Source organism: Suricata suricatta, chromosome 9 (genome assembly GCF_006229205.1).
Source record: "Suricata suricatta isolate VVHF042 chromosome 9, meerkat_22Aug2017_6uvM2_HiC, whole genome shotgun sequence".
Classification (NCBI taxonomy): Eukaryota; Metazoa; Chordata; class Mammalia; order Carnivora; family Herpestidae; genus Suricata; species Suricata suricatta.
This window is the reverse complement of record NC_043708.1, coordinates 118636874-118660929: the sequence shown is the minus strand read 5'-3', so window position 1 is coordinate 118660929 and position 24056 is coordinate 118636874. Positions and strand designations below refer to the sequence as shown.

The following is a 24056-nucleotide window of genomic DNA, read 5'->3' as shown; positions in this document are numbered from 1 at the left end:
GACACATGAAACGATGCTCAACATCACTCATTATCAGGGAAACACAAATCAAAACCACACTGAGATACCACCTCACACCAGTCAGAGTGGCTAAAACAAACAAATCAAGAGACTATAGATGCTGGCGAGGGTGTGGAGAGATGGGCACCCTCCTACACTGTTGGTGGCAATGTAAACTGATGCAGCCGCTCTGGAGAACAGTGTGGAGGTTCCTCAAAAAACTATCGATAGAATTCCCTTATGACCCAGCAATAGCATTGCTGGGGATTTACCCAAGAGAGACAGAAATGCCGATGTATAGGAGCACATGTACCCCAATGTTCATAGCAGCAATGTCAACAATAGCCAAAACATGGAAGGAGCCTAAATGTCCATCACCTGATGAGTGGATCAGAAAGATGTGGTATATATTCATGATGGAGTACTACATGGCAATGAGAGGGAATGACATATGGCCATTTGTAGGAAAGTGGATGGACCTTGAGGGTGTCATGCTGAGCGAAGTAAGCCAGGCAGAGAAAGGCAGAAACCATATGTTTGCACTCATAGGTCTAACAGGAAAACAAGAGAGACCTAATGGAGAACCAGGGGGAGCGGAGTAGGGACAGAGAGTTGGGGAGAGAGAGGGATGCAAAACTTGAGAGACTATTGAATGCTGAGAATGAACTGAGGGTTGGGGGGAGGGGGGAGGGGGGAAAAGAGGTGGTGGTGATGGTGGAGGGCACTTATGGGGAAGAGCACTGGGTGTTGTATGGAAAACAACTTGACAATAAAATATTGAAATTAAAAAAAAAAAGTCTTCCCCAGGCTCTGCAGAAGTATACAGCCCTTACTACAGGTTCCCCAGTTGCTAAAAGGAGAGGAACTTAACTTCATGGTGCCACATCCTGACGGGCTGCCTGTATTTTTTTGAGGGAGTTCTGTTTCTTTCTTTTTTTTTTTTAAGGATATCCAGATTTGTTTTAATGAGGTATGCCAAGAGATGCCGACATAGAAGTAGCTGTCATGAAGGAAGCAGTTTTTACTCACAGTTCCCTAGAGACAGGAGGCACAGTACACCATGGAAACCCACACAGGAAAGTGCCAGGGTGCGTCAGGAGGCAGAGGGAGTGAAGGGGGAACATGGCAAGAGCCTTTATTGTGGTTTCCTTGGAATGGAACTGGTGAGGCAGGGTGAGCAGAATTAAGTTTGGCCAATGTGAATAATTTCAGTGGGCTCTGGGTGATAGGGGCTGTCCCTAGCTGTCTGGTACCTGACCCTCGGGTTATTAGGGCAGAGGTATGGAGGCCTGGAATATGAAACCCTGATAAAGGAGGTGGCTGGGGTGTGGGCTTTGGATTAGATGGTTTGCATTTGAGACATGCACTGGTGAGCAAGGCGTCTTCTACTTCTGGGAACTGGCTAACCTGAGAGTGGAAGGTGGGCATAGATTATCCAGGGTCAGCAATGCATCGGAATAAAGAAAATAAAAGACATGAATAATAAGGCCTGTTGGCTTTAATTGTTGTTCTTTCTTCCTGTTTTATGTCTTCCTCCCATCCTCTTTATAGAATTTGGTAACTCCTGACTGCAGAAGGTTCTGAACATGGACAGGGAGGGGGCTGGAGAGCATCTGTCTAAACCTTGTACCTAATTCTTTTCTTTTCACCTGCCCACCTTACGGTCATTGCTAATCATGAAGCCCAGGATACCTCTGGGCTCTGCCTGTGCCCAGCAACCTCCTGTGCTTGTAGCTTCAGTCATTTAAGATCAGCATCAGCCAAGCACTGGGCGCACTGGAACTGGAGCCTTGAGGACAGTGAATCAAAATCCACACCTGCTTGGGGCTGTCAGTGGCAGAGAGCTTCCACCCTACAAATAGATAGAAATTCTCATCTGCTCATGCCCAGTGAAATTGTCTTCAGGGTTAACTTTTGCTAAGAACTTTGTTTTATGTACATATGAAAATCACAGTTCATATGCAATGAGGGGATGGTGATAGACATTGGCCTCTACCAACCTCTACTCTGAGATCTCCCAGACCAGCTGTGAATGGTGTCGTAATGACCCAAGCACAAAGAGAGCACCTGTCAGAGCTATCCCAGCTGCAGTCACAACAGGCCTAAGTGCACGGGAGATCCACTGCCTGGCAGTGCTGGCTCATGAAATCCTCTTTGTGTTTCTAGTGCTGATGAGCGATTTGATGCCACATTCCACACCAACGTGTTAGTTAATTCTTCTGGGCATTGCCAGTACCTCCCTCCAGGTAAGATCTACTTCTTTAGGCAGTTTTGCTAAGTTTGGGGTGCCAGTCCCGATATTTGCTCATGAGACTGGTGGGCATCCTTTGCTTCATTCATGCCCATCCCTTCCTGTTTTCTTCCATGTGTGCTTGCACGTATTTCCTGAACATGACGATGTTATCTTCCCCTTTTTTGTTTTGGGGTCATGGCTCAAACTGTCTTTGGTGGTGTGTGTCACATGTCCTTATTGTGTGCCTCGTGTTCTTTAAAGTTAATCCACAGCAAGAACAAGTCCATCTTGTCATGTCATTTCCAGTTCTCCTTACAACCTGCAAGCCAAACACTCGGGCCATTCCCCCGACCCGAGTTTCAGCTCACCATTTCTGCTCTTACCAAACTGCATATCTTGGCAGGTGCTGCTCTCCAGGTGTTGGGGCAGGATGGTGGACTTGCTGGCTTCTTGAGTGTGTGTGTTCAAGAGCACGTGCGTGTTGGAAATCACTTGCAAGTGATTTCAAAGCAGGGCTCATCAGTGACTCATTCCTAACTGAGCTTCTCTTTTCCTTTCCAACCAATTGATGGTTAACTGCTTCCTGGAATTGATTTTTTTTTCCCACCAGCCTATCATTCCTGTCAATTCTCTGGGCCCTGGGCTGTTCACTGAATTATATAGAACATGGGGAACCTGGGTTTTAATGCCTTGATGCATTAACAGAATTTTAAAAATCTTTGAAATGAATTTTTATCTCCACCATTGCAACTATTTAACTTCCTGCTCCCAGGCAATCTGCAACCATCTCCCACCTTACCACCAATACACACACACACACACACACACACACACACACACACACCCCACACCATACCCACACACCTACCACCCCCTGCACACCACATACACGCATATACATTACATACCACACATACCACAAATACATCCCACATACACACCTCCCCCCACACATACACCACACCATATCCACACACCTACCACCCCCCACATACACACACACCCCCTACACAAATTGCACCATATCCATACACCTACCATCCCACACACACTGCAAGTACACACACATGTACATACACTACACACCACACTCATCACACATACATGCCCAACATCGTACCTCTTCAACACACATTCATACACCACGCCACAGCCACTCCAAAGACACACACTACACCACACACACACACACACACAAATATACACCATATCATATCCACATACCTTCCACCCCCTGCACACCACATACACACAGACACGTTACACAGCACACACACCACATATACACCCCACACACATACTTCCCCCCATACACATTGTACCCACCACAACACCCCTCATATACACACACATAAACACCACACCGTACCCACACACCTACCACCCCCCACACAACACACACACACATTATACATGACACACATACCTCCCTCACACGCATCTACACACATTTACACACCAACCACACCCCCCACATACACGCACTATACACCACATGTATACCTTCTGATTCATTTCAAAGCACAGCAAAGCTGGCCTTGCCTCCCGAGTTGTTGCTTACGTGATCTTCCTCATTAGCTCAGGATAAGCATCCCAGGGGCAGATTCCATGTGTATACACCTTAGAACCACCACTAATCAAACAGGTGCCTGGTCCACCTATTCATAAATGAAGGTGTGAGTGATTAAGCCCATCAAAGGCAGGTAACTCCCAATAACATTTGTATAGACTGAAGAGCTATAGATTTTCAAGTTTTCTATCTTAAAGCATGTGCTTCTATGTTATTTTCCCCAGTTCCTGCCTTCACCCCTCCCCCAGCCCAAGCAGGCTTTCCACCTAACAGTAAACTCACTGGGGACTGGGGCTATGGGACGAGCCTTCCATCACATGCACAGACTTCTTTTTCACCAGCCTGTGAGTTGCAGCTTCTATTATGAGGGCTATTTTAAAAAACAATCTCCAGTAGTCATCAGTATACAAGAATATGGCACTGCAGATTGTTTTGAAGGCTGAACCTATTTTAAGCTACAAGAAGCAACACTCCTGAGCCCCGTGCTGCCTGTGTACAGCAGCCCCCTCTGGGGCTTCTTTCCTGTGTCCCAGCCTCCATGGCCCCAGGAGCCTAGTAAGGACAGGCATGTTGTGCTGTGAGTGTGGGAGTCTCCCCTACATTGGCAGGAGCAGTTTGGAGCTTTCTAGTCTGGGGCAGCAAGCCTGTGTCCTGGGATCATGTAGAACAGATCTGGGGTGCTGTTCTATTTATGCAACCAAGCACAGGCAAAAAATGTTTTAGGTGCAAGATTTGAAATAGAGACTTGGTTATGAAATTACATTCTTTTCTATTTCATATTTTTATAACAGCTTTATTAAAACTAATTTACATATCATACAATTCACTGATTTCAAATGCATGATTTAGTGATTTTTAGTGAATTCACAGAGTTGTACAGTTATCACCACAATCTAGTGTTAGGACATTTTTTTAAAAGTTTATTTATTTTGAGAGTGAAAGTGCAAGCAAGGGATGCGCAGAGAAAGAGGGAGAGAGACAATCCCATGCAGGCTCCATGCTATCAGCATGTAGAGCCGATATGAGGCTCTATCTTACCAACCATGAAATTATGGCCTGAGCCACAAGCAAGAGTCACACACTTAACTGGCTAAGCCACTCAGGCATCCCCTAGAACATTATTTGTCACCCTGAAAAGATCCCTTTTGCTGATCTGCAGTTAATCCCCGTCCTCACTGCCAGCTTCAGGCCACCATTGATCTGCTTTCTGTCTCTAGAGATTCTTTTTCTTTGGCCACTTCATAGAAAAGGAATAATTCAGTTATAGAGTTACATTTTGTACAGGCAATGTAGGCTTGAGGGGATCTAGCCCATTAATGGGAGGGCAGTGTCTGTAATGACTTCCAGATGCCCATGAACATTGGGGGTAACACTGAACATTGTACTTAAAGGAACTTGAGGGGACAGGAAATTATTATCCTTTCCTAACTTGGTTTTGGGTGAGGGTTGGTGTTTGCAAGGCTGTTACTTCCCATTCCTTCCTCCATTCATTATTATTAATGTTTGTTTTTGAGAGAGAGAGAGCATGAGTGAAGGAGGGGCAGAGAGAGAGAGGAAGACACAGAATCTGAAGCAGGCTCCAGGCTCTGAGCTGTTAGCACAGATCCTGCTGCAGGGCACAAACTCACTAAATGGGAGATCATGACTTTAGTTGAGGTCAGATGCTTAACCAACTGAATCACCCAGGTGCCCCCTCCATTCATTCTTTTTAAAATTTAGTAGCAGAAATGTAGAAAGCTGACTCTGTCCCTAGGCATGGAGGCACCCTCAGTTAGCTCTTTGTGCCTTCTCTTGCCTTTCAGCCTTTCTCTGGTCATGGAGGAGCATATGGGTATAGATTGCTGGAAGGGTTTATCTGGTCTCCTCTCTGTGACCTGGCAGTTTACTCCCAACTTGTCTTAGCCTGGAATCACTCTTTTCAATGGAAACTCTCACTTGTTCCTAAACCCTGTGTTTCAGCTTAAATTTACCAGTCTTTGTTCTGTTCTTAATCTAAAATGTAAACTAGTTAAAATTATCCCTCATATATTTCTAGAAAACCAAGTATTTTCTCAATTTTTAACCTAAGGAAAATGTTCATGCTGCCTCCCACCAAACAAAGATACACACACTTAGACACAGACACACACATGTCCCTTTCATATTCTGCTTCTAAACCATCATTTTTATGAATTTCTCTTGGAGTTTTTCTTTTCTTTTAATATATTATTTATTTTTGATGCAGAGAGAGACAGAGCATGAGAGGGGGAGGGTCAGAGAGAGAAGGAGACACAGAATCAGAAACAGGCTCCAGGCTCTGAGCTAGCTGTCAGCACAGAGCCTGACGTGGGGCTCAAACCCATGAACTTGAGATCTGACCTGAGCCGAAGTTGGAGGCTTAGCCAACTGAGCCACCCAGGCACCCCAGTCTCTTGGAGTTTTTCTATTCTTTCTTATTATTTAGAGGTTGAAGATGCACAGGCATGTAAGAGCAAGTTTGCAGAACTTCTGATTTTTTGCACAGAAATCCCTCAGAACAGGCTTCAATGGAGCATGAAGGTGTTGCATTTTAAAAGACAGGGAAGCTTCACCTGAGCTTTCTTCCTAGACTTCTCCCAAAAATGTCCAAGCTTATTCAGGACAAGTCTAGTTGTAGTTTGGAGGAGCAGGAGGGGCTTAAGGCTTCTCTGTTCACCCCTAGTCTAGAGGCCCAGGAGCCTATGTCACCTCATCTTGAAGGGAGCACAGGTGGGTCAAAACAAGGTGTGCATGAGGCACTCATCAAAAAGACGTGCTGACATTATAAGTAATGTATTATTTAACTCATCAGCCGTTTCTCAGGCGATGAAGAATAGGCACTGCATGTTGTGAACAGCATATGACGATAGAAACCAAGGGATTGCTCTGTATGTATGTATTTATTTGATTACTTATATTTTAAATTTTAAAATATATATTTTATATTTAAAGTTTTTTTAATGTTTATTTTTTATTTTTTAATGTTTTATTTATTTTTGATACAGAGAGAGATGGAGAATGAGAGGGGGAGGGGCAGAGAGAGAAGGAGACACAGAACCAGAAGCAGGCTTTAGGCTCCGAGCTGTTAGCACAGAGCCTGACACGGGGCTCGAACCCGCGAACGTGAGATCTGACCTGAGCTGAAGTTGGAGGCTTAGCCGACTGAGCCACCCAGGCGCCCCTAATGTTTATTTTTGAAGAAGAGAGAGACAGAGTATAACAGGGAGGGGCAGAAATGGGATCCAGGCTCTGAGCTGTCAGTACAGAGCCTGACATGGGGTTTGAACTCATGAAGTCAGACACTTAACTCACTGAGCCACTCAGGCACCCCTATATTTTTTATATTTTAAAATGTGTTATTTATATTTTAAATTTGTCCAGCTTTATGTAAGTACACTGGGCAAATGAAAATGTAATGAGATGTACACCATGATGACTTAATGTACATGTACATTGTAAAATGATTTTCACAATCAAGTTAACATATCTATCACCTCACATGGCTAGGTTTGGTTTAGTTTTTGTTTTCTATGAGAATGTTTAAGATCCACTCTCTTAGCAAATTTCAAGTATCAGTATTTTTAACTAGAGTCACCATGCAGTACATTAAGAGCCTTAGAACATACTCCTCTTGTAGAAAGATTGTCCCCTTTGGCCAACCCCTCTTCATTCCCCATCTCCCCCAGCCCCTGGCAGCTCAATATTTCTGTGAGTTCAATTGTTTCCCTTTTTTTCTTCAAAATTTACATATGAGGTCATATAGTATTTGTCTTTGTCTGGCTTATTTCACGTAGCACAGTGCTCTCCAGCATCATCCATGTTATTGCAAACAGCAGGATTTCCATCTTTTTTTTTTTAAGGCTGAATAGCACTATCCAGTGTGTGTGTGTGTGTGTGTGTGTGTGTGTGTGAGAGAGAGAGAGAGAGAGGGAGAGAGAGAGAGAGGGAGGGAGAGAGAGAGAAGAGAGAGCGGTTTGATAATCATTTTCTTTGTTCATTCATCCATCAATGAACACTTAGGTTGATTCTATGTCTTTGCTTTGCAAATAATGCTGCAGTGAACATGATGAATATGGGAGTGAAGATATCTCTTCCAGAAAATGACTTTGTTTCCTTCAGATATATACCCAGAAGTGGGGTCACTGGATCATATAGTAGTTCTATATTTATTTTATTTTTTAGGAATCTCCATACTGTTTTCATAATGACTGCACCATTTACATTCCCACCAACAATGTGGGACTGCTGTGTATTTAAAGCACAGCTGAGTCACCTTCCATTTCAGTTTTTCTGACTGTTTTCATTGCCCATGTAGGCATATTCAAGAGCTCCTGCTACATTGATGTGCGCTGGTTCCCCTTTGATGTGCAGCAGTGCAAACTCAAGTTTGGGTCCTGGTCTTACGGAGGGTGGTCCTTGGATCTACAGATGCAAGAGGCAGATATCAGTGGCTATATCCCAAATGGAGAATGGGACCTTGTAGGTAAGTCTACCAAAAACATGAGACCAGAAGCCTTGTAGAAAGCCACTTTATTCCTGTGCTGGCTTCAAAAGTTTGGGATTTTCCACTGTGCTTGTCAGTGTGAGCATTTATTGAACCCTGCAGCAATCTCTATAATTTACTGAGAGCTATACAGTGAGAAACAAAAAACAATTAGAAAATTCAATGCTTTCCATGAGAAGTGTGTAGTTATTTAAACAAGTAAGTGCTAGAGTATAGGCATCTCTATATTATTAGATTTTGCTCCATTCCTAAAATCAGGCTGGACAATAAATTGCAATTCGTGAGAAACCATATTTGATGATTTTAAGTAGAAAAACAATAATTACATTTATAATGGTATAAAGATTATAATATATTATTTATAATCCTGGTGTCTTAGTCCCTTCAGGCTACTATAATGGAGTAGCATGGGCTGCGTAGCTTATAAACAACAAATTTATTGCTTACAGTTCTGGAGGCTAGAAGTTCAAGATCAAGGCACTGGCAGATCTGGTGTCTGCTGAGGGCCTGCTTCCTAGTTCATATTTGGCTATCTTCCGGTTGTGTTGTTACATGGCAGAAAGGACGAGGGAGTTCTCTGGACCTCTTTGATAAGGGCAATTATCACATTCATTAGAGTTCTTCTCCCCCCAAAGGCCCTATCTCTAAATATCATCACTGTGGGGGTTAGCATTTCAAAATATGAATATCATAGGGACACAAACATTCACTATATACCATATCTAATTCTAACCCATTAAAAAAATTCTCCCAATTTGCTCCAATATCACCAAGACATTACCATACATCTTTAATAGGCCAGAAAGAGTTTATTTAAACACCGATTATCCAGGTTTTTAGCACTCAACAAATCCCATGATCATTTGTGTGATATGATCATTAAAATAAGCAAGCAGGATAATTTTATTGAGACAATGGTTCTTCCTGCCCCTGCTCATGGAGGAATCCCAGGCAAGCGGAGTGAGAAGTTCTATGAGTGTTGCAAAGAGCCGTACCCAGATGTTACCTTCACAGTGACCATTCGCCGCAGGACTCTCTACTATGGCCTCAACCTGCTCATCCCTTGTGTGCTCATCTCTGCGCTGGCCCTCCTCGTCTTCTTGCTCCCTGCAGACTCTGGGGAGAAAATTTCCCTGGGTAAGTGTCCAGATCTTGGGTGGGGTCTGCAACAGGATGGGAGTCCTGGCCTCCAGGTCAGCATTGTAAGGATCACTGTGGACAGTGCAGGATGTGTCACAGCTCTGGGCGCAGAGATGTTGCAGAGCCTTCTTGGTGCATCACACACTGAAATGCCAGCCAAGGCATCTCCTCAACATCACAGGCTCCTGATATAGGCTCCATGCTGGGTGCCAGTGCCCTCCTGAGAATCTGTAGGATCCTGTGATTCTACATAGAAGATGGAAATGCCCAGGAAGAGACTACTGGGTTCTGTCCTGAGGTGCTTTGCTTTCTCTTCTCCTGTCAACCCATCCTGTTCCTTGGTGGCAACTCACCAGCATTTGTTATGGTTCCTTAAGATCCAATTCAAAGATAAGAAAACTAAGATTTGGAATGGTGAAATGAATTTCTCAACATCTTAATGAGTTACCCAAGTTCATATTCAGTACATATAGAAATCATCCTTAAACCCATATCTTACATGCAAGACTCAGATATGTTAAGTGACTTATCCAAGTAAATAGCAAAGTCAAGACCAGAAGATAGATCTTTGGATTGCATGTTTTTTTTTTTTTCCCTAGTATATGAAATTACCTTTCAATCCTAATGTAATAAAGAAAATGAGACATACTTGTGTTGAGTTCAGTAGTTCATTTTGTATTATTGTTCTAAAATTCTGGCTCCTAAACTTACCTCTATCTAGGACTCTTGTAAATGATGCAAAGTCCCCAGAAAAAAATAGCCTTGCCTGTATGCTCGGAGAATCCTGCATCTGGTTTCAGGATGTCACTGACCTGTCCCCCATGCCCCTCTAGTTCTTTGAATGTCAGATTAGGCACAGTTAAGTGGAAATGAGGCCTTAAACTCTGTTCTGTCTCAGGCACCACTGTGTTTATGTTTCAGGGATAACAGTTTTACTCTCCCTTACTGTCTTCATGTTGCTGGTGGCTGAGATCATGCCTGCGACATCGGACTCGGTGCCCTTGATAGGTAAGCAAGTGGTGGGCCTCTCTTGAAGACACAGACTTAGAGAGTGCCCTGTATTGCTTAGCCCAGGAACAGAGCATAAACCTGTCCTCCATGTCCTTAAGAGCCACCGAGGCCCCTCTCTGCCATAAGGAGTGACTTGCTGTAACTATTCAGAGTGACCCATGGCTACTGCTTACCTGGGCACATGCAAGGAGAGTGTGGGGAGTCTGGCATTGTGGTTTGGCTCGAGGGCGCAGAAATTCACCCATCCTTCCCTAGTTCTTCCCCTCACACTTGTTATGCAGCCAGATATTTTATCATTAGAGATTTGTTACTTTACCTTGAGTCATTGTTTTTCCACAAAATTCCTTGTGAGAATGTGATGAGCTCACTCTTAGCCATTGTTTCCTGAGATACCTCAGTGTCTCTGTATAAAGTTAAAGCTTGTGAGGAAATGTAAACAGGACAAATATATATCTTGGCTGAGACAGATGTAAGCCATGATCTTCTGCCTAGGACAGGATGACAGAAATAGAAGACAGCATCACTTGTTGCTATACCCCTCCCTGGATTGGAATAAGCAGGAACATGCAAAGGGGTACTCAGTGGTCTAGTGGTTAGGACTGGTGCTCTCACCACGCAGCCAGGGTTCTATTCCTGATCAGGGAATCAGATCTTGAAGCCAGTTTTGAGAATGGGAAGTAAACATTCTGACAGTAGATATTATGTTTAATATGAGAATCCCAGTTTGGTGATGGAGATTGGAAACAGGAATGGAGTCTATGATTATCCATGTTGACCCATGCCACCCGAGGGCCACCCTGTGTGGTTAATTAGGAGGAACAGGGGTAGGGGACCTTAAATAGATACTCCCAGGCTTCACAAACTAAGAAGCCAAGGCTTATCCTTGTGGAGTTCCCTTAATGTGTAATAGTTTGGCCGGAACGAGAAATTGTTGGTATTAAAAGCCTTTGTGGGTGTTCCTAGTTCTCTCAGTACTATCCAGAGAGCAAGGAACCCTGTTTCAACTTGAGAGTCTGACCTCATTCTTTCAACCTCCCAATACAATACTTTCAACAAAGACTTTCAGCAGAAAGTGCTCCCTGTGGGGCACTTGGCAGCCCCTGCCTTAACTGATTAACCAACGGGGAAAAGGCATGGTTGATGCAGAGTCTAGAAAGATGGGATGCTGTTGGCCTCTAACTTCTGTTGTTGAGATTTCAGCTGTGGCATCCTTTGACCCCAGATACCTCCACAGGTCATTGTATTAGTTTTCTAGGGATGCCACAATAAAATTTCAGAGGCTGGATGGACTACGCAACAGAAATATATTTTCTTACAGTTCTGGGGGAGTTGGAAGTCCAAGATCAAGGTGCCAGCAGGTTTGAGATCTTCTGAAACCTCTCTGCTTGACTTGTAGATGACTCCCAGCCTCCTCTTGCTGTGTCCTCACATTGGTCTTTCCTCTCTGAGTGTATCCCTGGTATCCTTTTGTACAAATTTCTCCCTCTTATAAGGACACCAGTTGTATTGGATCAGATCCCACTCTAAGGGCCATATTTTATCTTAATCACCTCTTTAAAAGCTGGTCTTCAAATACAGTCACAATCTGAGGTACCAGGGTTAGAGCTTCCACATATAAATTTGAGGAGGCCACAATTCAGTCCATACCAGTAAGAGTTTTTGTTTACTACCCTTGCCCTTCTTAGAAATTCCTGATGCTAACTTTAAGCCTCAAATGTCCATCTTCGGCAACTCCTCACCATGGTACCTCTTAGCCCCCACAGTGGGCAGTGAGTTCCTTCCTGCCTGTAGAGAAGGAAGTGTTCTTAACTAAGTGTGTGGCCATGCACTTAGCCTCTGCACCAGAATGTCTTCTGCTTAGACTTCAATCCCCTTGAGCTGAGAGCCACACCAAAGTTTTAATGATCAGAACTGCCACCCAAGGAACATCTTCCCTGTGTCAGACTTTCTTCTAGATCCTGGGCTCATATGATTGCTAATTCCTGCACCAACCCTGCAAAGAATGCACTGCTATCCCTGTTATACTGGTGAAGAACCTGAAGCCCAGATAGGCTGAGTAGCCTGTGTAAACTCACAGGTGGCAGCCACTGGATGGGGACAGGGGATTAGGGGAGGACTGGTTTAGATGCTCCATGCTACTTCTCCTCAGGGCCGAGATGAAGAAACTCATCATTGACCAATGTTAGCTATAGCTAACATTCTTTTGGAAAGGAACTGCCTTACATCTTCCTCACACAACTGGCACCCCCTCATAACTCTTATTAGATGGGGCCAGACTAATTTTCTTAACTGTTTTGATTTTAGATGTTTTTTAGATGTTTATTTATTTATTTTGAGAGAGAGAGAGAATGAGAATGAGCAGGGGAGGGGCAGAGAGAGAGGGACAGACAGAATCCCAAGCTGGCTCCATGCTCTCAGTGCAGAGCCTGATGTGGGGCTCAAACTCATGAACCATGAGATCATGACCTGAGCCCAAATCAAGAGTCAGATGCTTAACCAACTGTGTTACCAGGCACCCCAGACTCATTTTCTCCACTAATATTAGATATCTAGGCCTCATTAGACAGCCAGTGATGCTCGGGTTTGCCCTGGTTCCATCCTCACCCCAGAACATCCCCAGCCTGCAGTTATCTCTGTAGTGACCACACCCTCACCTCCCAGGTGTTTTCAGTTCTATGACAGTCCATATCCTTTATCCTGGGAACAACCTTTTCAGCATCTGGTAAGGCACTGTTAGCCCTCACTGAAGGAGGTGGTTAACAGAGTTCAAAACAGTGCAGTTAAGTAAGCCAGGCTGCTTGCGTGGGCCGGAAAGCAGGTCTCTGTGCTCTAGGCTGGCCTCTGCCTGTCAGGAATGTGGATGGGGGTCTGCATGCCTGGAGGTGGCCTTGCCCTGCTCTAGGCTTCACCACCCAGTCTGAGGCAGTCAGGCACTCCCATCTGGGTCTGCCTGCCAACCTCTGATACTTGTGCATGGAGGTCCCAGGTCTCACTCTGTGTCTCTTGTCTCTGCAGCCCAGTACTTTGCCAGCACCATGATCATCGTGGGCCTCTCCGTGGTCGTGACAGTGATTGTGCTGCAGTATCACCACCATGACCCTGACGGTGGCAAGATGCCCAAGTGGGTGCGTTCCTCCTGCCCTTCACCCCAGGGAATTAGGGCCCCTCCCCAAGAGAGTCTCTAGGGATGATTTATCTATCTTAAAAATCCCACAAACAGCCCAGAATTCCTAAACAAAGAGCCATATTTCTCCTATCTGCATTATTGCATGGTCTGTATATAGAGGATCATTCTGGTGAACATGGTATTAGGTTCCCAAGGCACTGTTCTTGCAATTGGACATTCCAGAAGAGGGCTCACACACCTATTGCTCTGTACATTTTGCTCTGTACAGTGTTCATAAAACTACTTTTTGCATGTCTGCTATGGAGAACTGGTCAGTGGTTGGAAGCAACCATGAGACAAGCACACAGCCATGTGGTTGGCTCTTCCAAATAGAATGAGGAGTAAAAGGGTAAGAGAGAGTGAGCCGTTTAATAATCTATGTAGTCAATACATGTAGGAATGTAAGCTTACCACAGGCCTCTAAAATAAAGATCAGTAGTCACCAGTGGGGAAGGAAGTATAGGATAAAAGCAAAAGTAATGAAAAATAAATGATCAAATATAACAGCCTGTTGTGTCAGCCCAGAGCATGCCACAGCTCCCCAGCACCTGCTTAGCACCAGGATGTGGGCTGATCCTTACACAGTCACATGCTGTGCTCCTTTGGAGTCCAGTATCTGAAACTCACCTGACACACAGGGAACCTTGATTAGGGCCACATGGGGCCTCGGCTTTCCTCACATCAGCAGAGTGTGACAACACCCAAGGCAGAGGACGGATGCCCCCCACCCAAGATACTTACTTTGGCCCTGCAAACCTTCTCGTCTTCTTGCCCAGAGAGCATGGCCTAGGAACAGTAGGAACTTAAGGAGCCTCATATGTAAAAATAAGACTGTTTTCTTTGGAGACCTGTAACCTTGCATCCTAGTTCAGAAAGGAGTCTGGGACTCACTAACTTGCTAAATGCAGCTGCAAGAAGTAATAGCAATTTGTGAACTTCCAACAACAGGGAGTCTCCAGACCTAAAAATATTCATTGTGCACTAACTTACAGTTACCGAAAAATGAACTTAAGAAAAACTACTTAAAAAATGGCTTTACCAAGTTTCTGTGTCTTCTTAGATTCTTTTCCATAGCAAATTCTTACACTTAACAGACTTTCTCCCATAGCTCATTGCATCAGCAGTGGAGTGAGCTCCCAGAAAAGGTTAATCTCCCACACATGTCACATCACTATAGTCGTGGGCTTGTTTTCCAATTAAAAGCTGCAACCTATCTGTCCACCATTCACTTACATTCTCATCTGACTTTTCTAACTCTGACACGCTTTTTGTCTACCCACCCTTCCACTTGAAATAGGTGATACATTTATGTGTTTCCAAATTCAAAATAGAAGTAAAATCATATGGATATTGGCTCTCATCCCTGCCCCTCACTCTGCCTCCACCACCAATATTGATGGCCATTTTAATTAATTCCTCCGTTATCCTTCAAATGTTTATTTTTGCAAATGTAAAACTAAAAATACACATTATTATTTCATATATTTAAGACATGAAGAAGGGGTGCCTGGGTGGCTCAGTTGGTTGAGCGTCTGGCTTCAGCTCAGGTCATAATCTCGCAGTTTGTGGGTTTGACCCCCACGTCAGAGCCTGGAGCCTGTCTTTGGATTCTCTCTCTGACCCTCCCCTGCTCATGATCTCTCTCTCTCTCTCTCTCTATCTGTCTCTATCTCTCTTTCTCTCTCCCCCACCTCTCTCTCTCAAAAAAAAAAAACATTAAAAAAAGACATGAAGAAAAACCATTTTTGCTGACCTGGTAGTACTTTAGTATCCAGAAAAAAAAGCTTTTCTTGTGATTTTTCTAATGTTTATTCATATTTTGAGAGACATAGAGCATAAGCAGGGAAGGGGCAGAGAAAGAGGTAGACCCAGAATCTGAGGCAGGCTCCAGGCTCTGGCTGTCAGCAGACAGCCCGACACAGAGCTCAAACTCATGAACCACAAGATCATTACCTGAGCTGAAGTCAGACTCCTATCCAACTGAGTCACCCGGGTGCCCCTAGGAAAAAAATTCTAATTAAGACCATATGCTAATTATTCACCTCTCATCTCAAGTGTGTCCAAACCAATGGCTGCAAATGAAATATGAAGCTTGTATGTCTCACTTTCGATTTACATAGCCTACTGCATTTTTATTTCTGTGTATATTTGAAACATAGACAGCCTCCAAGGAACTTTTATCATGATGTGTTGCTATGAAGAAGATATTGCCAGTGCAGTGGCATTACGTGACATTTGCACATCCAGATACATAACCATAATCTAAGAGAAGAGGTCATGAGCACAGTTTGATAAGTGCCAAGAGGATAATTTCACCTTTTGAAATGCTTTAGCCTTGAAAGCTAATGATTCAGGCCATGGAATTCAAAACAGACTTGGAAGTGTGGCTCATGTTAGTTTGAGATGTGCCCCAGGGTATGTACAGACAGCCTTCACCACCACCACCACACACATACTCGTGGGCTTAGCTCTCCGTGTGCATAGTTCCCGCTGGGTTTGGATGCATTCATTGCCCCCTGCACTACTTGGAGTTGGTTCAGTCTTCCCTGTGCCTTTGAAATGGAGATGGGGGGCAGGGGAGGGCTAAAGGCACAGGTGTTTTGAGGAAGACATTGGATACCCTTTTATAGATGAGGCTGTGGTAGGCTAAACATACGTAGCTTGCTTACGATGTGACCTTGAGCCAATTTATTAGCCTCTTTGAAGCCTCCATTTATTTATCTGTAAATTGGGGGGATTATACTCACTTCACAGAACCCTTGAGAGGCCCAAGTGAAATGGCATGTCTTAGGAGCCTCCAGTGGATGGACACGTGTGGGGCCATGTGTCCCTGCCCCTTAATGATCACGGAAAACACTTCAAGGTCTGCAAACAGGCCTTTCCAGGATCTGGAGGTTTGTCCATAGAGTGTGGGCAGGATATATAGAGTGTCAGCTGCTATGAGCGCAAGGTTATCTTTACGGCTTCAGTGAACCTGCTCTTACACCGTCTTGTTCTTTCATTGCCTTCTTCAGACCTGTCTATTGCAGTTATCTCATAAAAACGATTACCAAGAAAGTGCTGCAGGCATAAACTTCACAACTTACTGCCTAAACCTCCAGATGGGAAACATACCTGCTATGTTGTTGATGGAGTTTGCCCACAATCATAAACCAAAATTAAAATCAATATCTAGATAATTTCAGGGAGAGAGCCCACTTTTCACACCCTTGTCCAAATAGGCTTCTAAGATTTTTTTTTTAACCTAGATTGAGGCTTCACATGTCTCCCTTCTTTTCATTAAAGGGAAAAACAAGAAAGATCTGTGATTTCTATCCAGCATCTTGTATGCATGTGGGCAATATATGTTGATAAAATACTTTAAACCAGAGATCGGTGAACTATGGCCCCGGTGGTCAAATCTGGCCCACCAACTGTTTTTTGCAAATAAAATATTATTAGAAAAAAAAGCCACAAATTTTTCTTTACATACCTTCTATGACTATTTTGTACTTTATTAGCAGAGCCTAATAGTTGCCATGGAGGCCTTATGGACTTTATTGTATAGCCCTTTAAAGATAAAGTCTGCCAATCCCTGCTTTAGACTTTTCCAAGTACTTTCCCACATATCATGTTCCTCAGTCTTCACTGTGTCATGATGAATTAAATCAGAGGTTCCTAAACTTCCCTGGTTCACAGCACCTTTAGTGTCTCAGGGATTTTTTCACATCCCCCAGGGCAACAAAACAAAGCAAAACAAAAAACAAAACAAAACAAAAAACACACCTAATGGCTCTATTATATCTGTCAAAACAATAAGTATTTATGCTCTGACCACTTAGCACCTATTGGCACAGCTCTGCGTCTCAAATCCTAGGAGCACACTAACCTCATTTCCTGTCCCACATTGACTTTCTTGGCACTTGCTTTTCATCAGGACAATGAAAACGTGCTTTGCAATTATATGTCATCACTGCAAGGGATCTGATGTCCCAGTCTGAACTGCTTCAAGTTAGGCGTTCGTGCAGCATCCGATAGGTGTCACAGAGTCGCCCTTGAAATTTTTTTTAAAGCTCCAGGGGTGTGCCATGGGCCACTGGGGTGCCTCACAGGCAGTTGGGTATGATGTTAGGTTAGTTAGATATGATGGCTGCTAGTTACAGTTGAGGAAAGACTGGAGAGGGAGGATGACTGGTCCTGTTCACACTGCACAGGCAGGGCTCTCTCCTAAGATAACCCTCGAGTCTCACCTGCCTGTCTGTGCTGAGATTGCTGTGTGTCTGCCACTGGGTGACTGTGTGAGCCACTCAGTCCCCGGAAGACTTTCTGCATTGGTTTATTCTAGGCTCACATTTGACTCCACCATTGTTAAGATGTTGGCACTACCTGCCTGTGGAAACTCAGCCGGGAAGGAGAAGGGGCCTGTCACCCCTGGGCTCCACTAAGTAGGGCTGGGGTCCTAGGATCACCTTGCTGTCAGGATCAGCTGAGGCCCGCCGCCCACCCTGCTAACTGCCCCGTTGTCTTCCCAGACCAGAGTCATTCTTCTGAACTGGTGCGCGTGGTTCCTGCGCATGAAGAGGCCCGGGGAGGACAAGGTGCGGCCGGCCTGCCAGCACAAGCCGCGCCGCTGCAGCCTGGCCAGCGTGGAGATGAGCGCGGTTGCAGGACCCCCAACCACCAACGGCAACCTGCTCTACATTGGCTTCCGCGGCCTGGACGGTGTGCACTGTGCCCCCACCCCCGACTCAGGCGTCGTGTGCGGCCGCATGGCCTGCTCCCCGACACACGACGAGCAACTCCTGCACGGCGGGCAGCCCCCCGAGGGGGACCCAGACCTGGCCAAGATCTTGGAGGAGGTCCGCTATATCGCCAACCGTTTCCGCTGCCAGGACGAGAGCGAGGCCATCTGCAGTGAGTGGAAGTTCGCCGCCTGCGTGGTGGACCGCCTGTGCCTCATGGCCTTCTCCGTCTTCACCATCATCTGCACCATCGGCATCCTGATGTCTGCCCCAAACTTTGTGGAGGCTGTGTCCAAAGACTTTGCTTAATCCGGTTCAGGTCCCCAGCATGTAGGAAACACACAGACAGGCAATGCCATTAGCTTGGGGAGAATTTGGGGCCTAATCCCACAGCCACACTAAACGTGAGGACACTGATGTACCCGTAGCTGTCAGTCATGTCGTTACAGTCTCCTTGTTCCTTTCAGTAATAGGATCTCAGCACGTTTTTGTTTCATCCTCTCAGAGGGGCTCCTTGATATCCTTGGAACATCCTTAGGGTCCTCAGGGCCACTGAGAGGTCATTTTGTCCATTCCCCAGTGCCTGGTGAGCCCTTCAGATAGGTCAGGGTGGCTCAGGACTGCCAGGGGAAGCCTGTACAGCTCGTTTTGCATGCCTGCACGTCACTTGCCGAGAAGGCCTACATGAAAATTCAACATATACTTTTGCCTGTTTACAAACCTAGATTAAAAATAATAATAATAAGCTACACTCACTAGATCCATTCAAATAATTGGTCAAAGGAAACAAAATTAAAACTAAAAACCTAAATGCTGGTGTTTTCTGCAATTCAGATTTTGTTTTTCCTTACCAAAGACAGTTGGTAGAAACAGTTTTACACAGTTCCTATATTTTAAAAGAGAGAGAGAGAGAGTTGGTCTTATAAATTATGCTTTTACCAGCCTGAGTCCAGTCAGTCTACTCTGTGGAGGGAATCAGGACAGACACAGATGTGTGTTGATTCTGACTGAGGATTAGACCCAGGCAAGTCAAGGGGATTGCTATAGCTCCTGGGTGACTCACATTTCCTGTGCTGCCCCCGGACACTGGGGAGCTGAGTGTATCCTGAAACACCCAAAGGACCAATAGAGTTCTATTAGAATTACTGTGCAGTGTAATAGCTAATGTTAAATTAAACCAGCCATCTTTTTTTAAAACATAAGATTAGATGCATTAGATATTTCATGTGTACATGTGTCCTAGAGTTGATTAGTGTTAGAAACTTGTTGGTCCGTACAAATGAACAACATAAAGTGAAAATATGCTAAGCTTTTCTTTATGTGTCAAGGCCAGGGACAGGGTATGGGTCATCTTCTGGTTCCCTTTATGGCAGGAACTGGGAAGGGGATGATGTGGCTGGTGGCTTTCCTGGATGAAAAGCCAATGGAAGTCAGCAGAAGGGGCCAGCAGACTAAAAATGGCTGTACAACCAGTAACTCTAGTCTCTGGCTTTTAGGAATCTGCTTCCCCACAGCTCATCTACCCCACTGTTAGCCCAGAAAGGTGGCTTGCACAGGTGAATTCACTGGAGATAAGTATTTTGAAAGCCAAGGGAACTTTAATTTTAAACCTATGTGGTAACACAGTTCTCAACTTACATTATCCGGATGATAATAGTCACTTTGCCTCTTCCCATTCTCCTTATTCTTTAATGACAGCAGAGGGAGGCACAACAGAATCTCTCCTTTTTCTATTGTTTCATCTAGTAACTGCTCAGAGCTCAAAACTGCAAAAGGCTTTGAGCTCCTGGGGATCTTTAATTTGCTTCTAACCCCTGAGATGGGTATATATAATGAGGGAAGATCAGATTTTTAGAGCAAAAGAAATTGCATATCTTTCTCCAGCCATTTATTTCACTCATTTCTGGGTAATGCACATGGATTGGTTTGCACTGAGGAATGTGGAGGCTTGTGCATGCTCTGTGCCTGTAAGCGCATGAGCACTGAGTGCAGCTGCAGAGAGGACACCTTGTTTACAAGGAGGTTGACAAATGAGGGCATCCCAGCATCATGCCATTGGGAGCGTGGCTGTTCTCAGAGTCGCCCATTTTACATGGGATAGATGAACAATGCACAATCTTTCTTTTTGTGTTTATTTTTTTCTATTTTAGAAATAAGTATAGGTGTTTTGATATCTAAGGGAATGATTCATTCGTTATTGCTATCTGAAAATTAATGCCTACAACATTTTTGCTTGGAAAAAAACTTTTTGGTTTTGTATTTTATACAGAAAAACATAAAAAGCAAACAAAAGTAGTTTATATGTTGACCACTCGAATAATACTCTGCCATTTAAAAAAGTAATAATAAGGAAAAGATGCACATGTAGTAAAAAGAAAAAGAAAAAGAAAGAAAAAAAAGAAAGAAAGAAAGAAAAGAAAAGCATGAATGGCTACAGAGACCACCAATGAATGAGCTTCTGAGGACTAGGAAGCATTGCCTGAAAGAAAGAAAAAGAAAGAGGAGGAGACCAGGAGAGGGAGAAAGGGAGCGTGGAGAGAGACTCCTTTTTTACCACTCATGCTATGCACACAGCACTCTGCACTTTGCTTTCTGCACTCGGTGTTTTATCTTTCCATAACAACATATAAAAGATCTACCTCATTCTTCTTAATAGTTGCTTAGCATACCATTGTCTCCGTGGATATAATTTCTTTGGTTAATCTATTAGTGAACGAATAGAGTATTTCCAGTTTTCATTTTTATACACAAATCTGTAATTAGCATCTTTGGTTGATGTATTAGCATACTTTTGTGACTATACTTTGGTGTAAATTCTAAGTTGGAAGTGGAATTGCTGGATTTAAGGGCATGTGCATTTAACATTTTGGTAGGTATTGCCAGATTACCCTCCAAGTACTGATCAATGGATACACCTACCAAGAGTGTAATGAAAAGGCCAATTTGTCAGCTTTCTCAGCACTGAGTATTATCAAACAATATTTTTTTTTCTAATCTGGTGACAAGTTATATTGCAATGTTATTCTGATTTAGTTCATTTTATTATGAATGGAGTATCTTTTCGGGTGCGTTTTGGAAATTTCAATTTTGTAAATTTATGTCCTTTATACAATTTTCAGTTGGGTAATTCAGCTTTTTCTTAATTTGTCTCTGTACCTTGGAAGTTTTCTGTCTTATGTCTTGAGACTATTTTTATTTGTTTAGAGAACATTTTTATTTGGTTGTTATTTGTGTTTTGATGTTATTTATTGATTTATTTCTTAGCATATATAAAGCTTTATGTTGTCAATTTATCCATATTTGCCTTGGTAGATTCTGAGATTTGTTTCCAGTTTTAAAAGGCCTTCCCCATTCTGAGATTATAAATAAAATTACTCATATTTTCTTCTAAATTCTTATGGTTTCATTTGTTTGCCTTTACATCTTCTTACTCCCTGGAATTCATTTTTTACAGCAAATGAAGTTAAAAATGCATTTGTTATCTCTCCAAATGGTCAATTGTGCCAACAAAATATATCATGGTGTATCCTGTAATACAGTTAGTCTTTTCCCCATTTTGATCAAAATGCCACCTTATTTGTAAACTAAGTTCCTCTAAGTGTTTGGGGATATTTCTACTTATGATTTGTCTAAGAATGTCTTTCAAATCTGAAGCCATATTCATATTAATATCAATATTTTCAAGACAACCATCCCCTCCACCCTTCTTCTCTCTCCCTTCTCTCTCTCTCTCTCTCCCTCCCTCTGTCTTCTCCAACTATTTCCCTCTCTCCTACACACACACACATTTTTTTTTAATTGAGGTCACAATGAATATATAGATTGAGTCTTCCTATTCAAGAGTGCTACAATCTAGGCTTGTATTCAATCTAATTTTATGCCACTTGGTAAATTTTTATGGTTTTGTTCAGACAGGGCTATGAATTTCCTTTTTTTTTTTCCTAGATATTTTATTGTTTGGGTACTATTTTCAATGGAATGATTTCTTCCATTTTATTTGCTAACTGGATGTTTCGGAATGTAGTTGATTTTGTATATGAATGTCATAACCAACCACTTTAATTGTAATTTCTTACTGTTTCTAAGATTTTCTTTTGCCTTCTCCTTTCCAATAATTTCCATTATTTCTTTCTCTTAGGCAATTGCATTTGAGAACAGTGTCAAATAATAGTGATTCAAGTGGCATATCTATCTTGTTCCTGACATTTAATGGGATGGTTCAGTGTCTTGCCATTCAACTTGTATGAAGACATGTATTTTCCTTGTCATAATAAAAAAAATATCCATGTATTCTCAAACTATTAAGGCTTTCTAAGGAAGTTAGATTTTTGTCACAGCCTCTCAGTATCCATGGAGATTATCAGAAGGTTTTCTCCTTTGCTCTAGTAGTTGTATTATATTAATAGATTATTTAAGACCAAACCACTATTATATTCCTGAGATGATTCCTACCTGTGATTTTTCCTACTAATATTGATAATTGAGATTAATCATTCTACTGCTTGTTTTTGTGTGATAAACAAAAATCCCTACATGCCGCAACCAGTTACTTAGTTTTGGAATCATCTTCTTCGTAAGTGAAAAAGAATGCCCCAGGGGCTGTCCAGGGATCCAATGGTATGTTGCTGAGTTCTTCCCATTGGGCCAGTTAGGTCTTCAAGCACTTCTGAAGTTACCTTTAGTTACACACTGCTTTAAGAAAACTAGTGCAATCTACTTTTTTCAACATGTTTGCATAGATTTACAATACAGACACTTAGGATTCTTTAATTTCTTCTGTATTGGTGGCTATTCCTCAGTTTTTCATTTCTAACTGTGTATTTCTCCTTTTGTTTTTATTGATTTGGCTCACCAAGGATTTTGTTTTTGTTTTTCCAAACACTCTTAGATTTATTCATCAGTTTGGGGAACTGGCCATAGTCCCCGTTGGCTATGCACTGACCTGACCTGTCCTGGGACAGCTTGCACACTGTACAAGGGGAGTCGTGGCTGGGAGAAGCTGCCGTCCCTGCTGGCTTCCAGGCCCAGGATAGGAGCTTCAATTGGCAGCGGGAGTCAGAGGGTCAGACCAGGCCAGGCAGCACAGATATGTCAGAGAGGACTAGTCATTGTATTGATGTTATGCCCACAGTTACTTGGAGAACAGAAGAATCTCGAGCTTTAATTAACCAGAAGCCATCTTGAGGCACATGCTCTGGAAGTAACTCTTTATACATAATTTAATATTCTCTCATTACTACATTCTTTCTGCTCCAAACCCTCCTGCAATCCTCCCTACACTTGACCTCACTGCTCTTCATTACCACTTACTTCATTTGCATATGGGTTTGATTTTCTGATATCAGAGCTTATCATAATATGGGTAGGAGGTCCTGACATCTCACACCTGGGGGGAGGGAAGTACTGTCCACAGTTTCAGCCTTTTTGAACTCTTGTGGTCAAATATCATTGTATCTTCAGCACACCCTGTTTTAGGAATCACAGAATTGCAATCTTATGTCACAATTCTTCCCACTTCTTCAGACTTTCTTGTCTGACTCTCCAATGTCTCATTTCAAATTGTACACTCTCAATATTTTTTCTCCAAAAACCTTGTTATCAGTCCCACTTTTGTTTTGGATTTTTATGAATTTACCTTCAACAAACACTGCCCATCAACAAATTCTGCTGGTTTATAATTCTTAAATTTCTATTTATTTTTATTTTTAATATTT

General features: G+C 43.2%; 1 protein-coding gene across 1 annotated transcript in view; it reads left to right on the top strand.

Moving 5' to 3' along the window:
- CHRNA7 (cholinergic receptor nicotinic alpha 7 subunit) overlaps window positions 1-21734 on the top strand; it is a 120888-nt gene extending 99154 nt beyond the window's left edge. The window contains exons 5-10 of the mRNA XM_029952690.1: window positions 2167-2246; window positions 8116-8283; window positions 9247-9441; window positions 10366-10452; window positions 13471-13580; window positions 18133-21734. Coding sequence (XP_029808550.1) covers window positions 2167-2246; window positions 8116-8283; window positions 9247-9441; window positions 10366-10452; window positions 13471-13580; window positions 18133-18651 — 1159 coding nt within the window. The 3' untranslated portion in view covers window positions 18652-21734. The remainder of the gene's footprint in view (window positions 1-2166; window positions 2247-8115; window positions 8284-9246; window positions 9442-10365; window positions 10453-13470; window positions 13581-18132) is intronic.
- Window positions 21735-24056: the final 2322 nt, after the last annotated feature.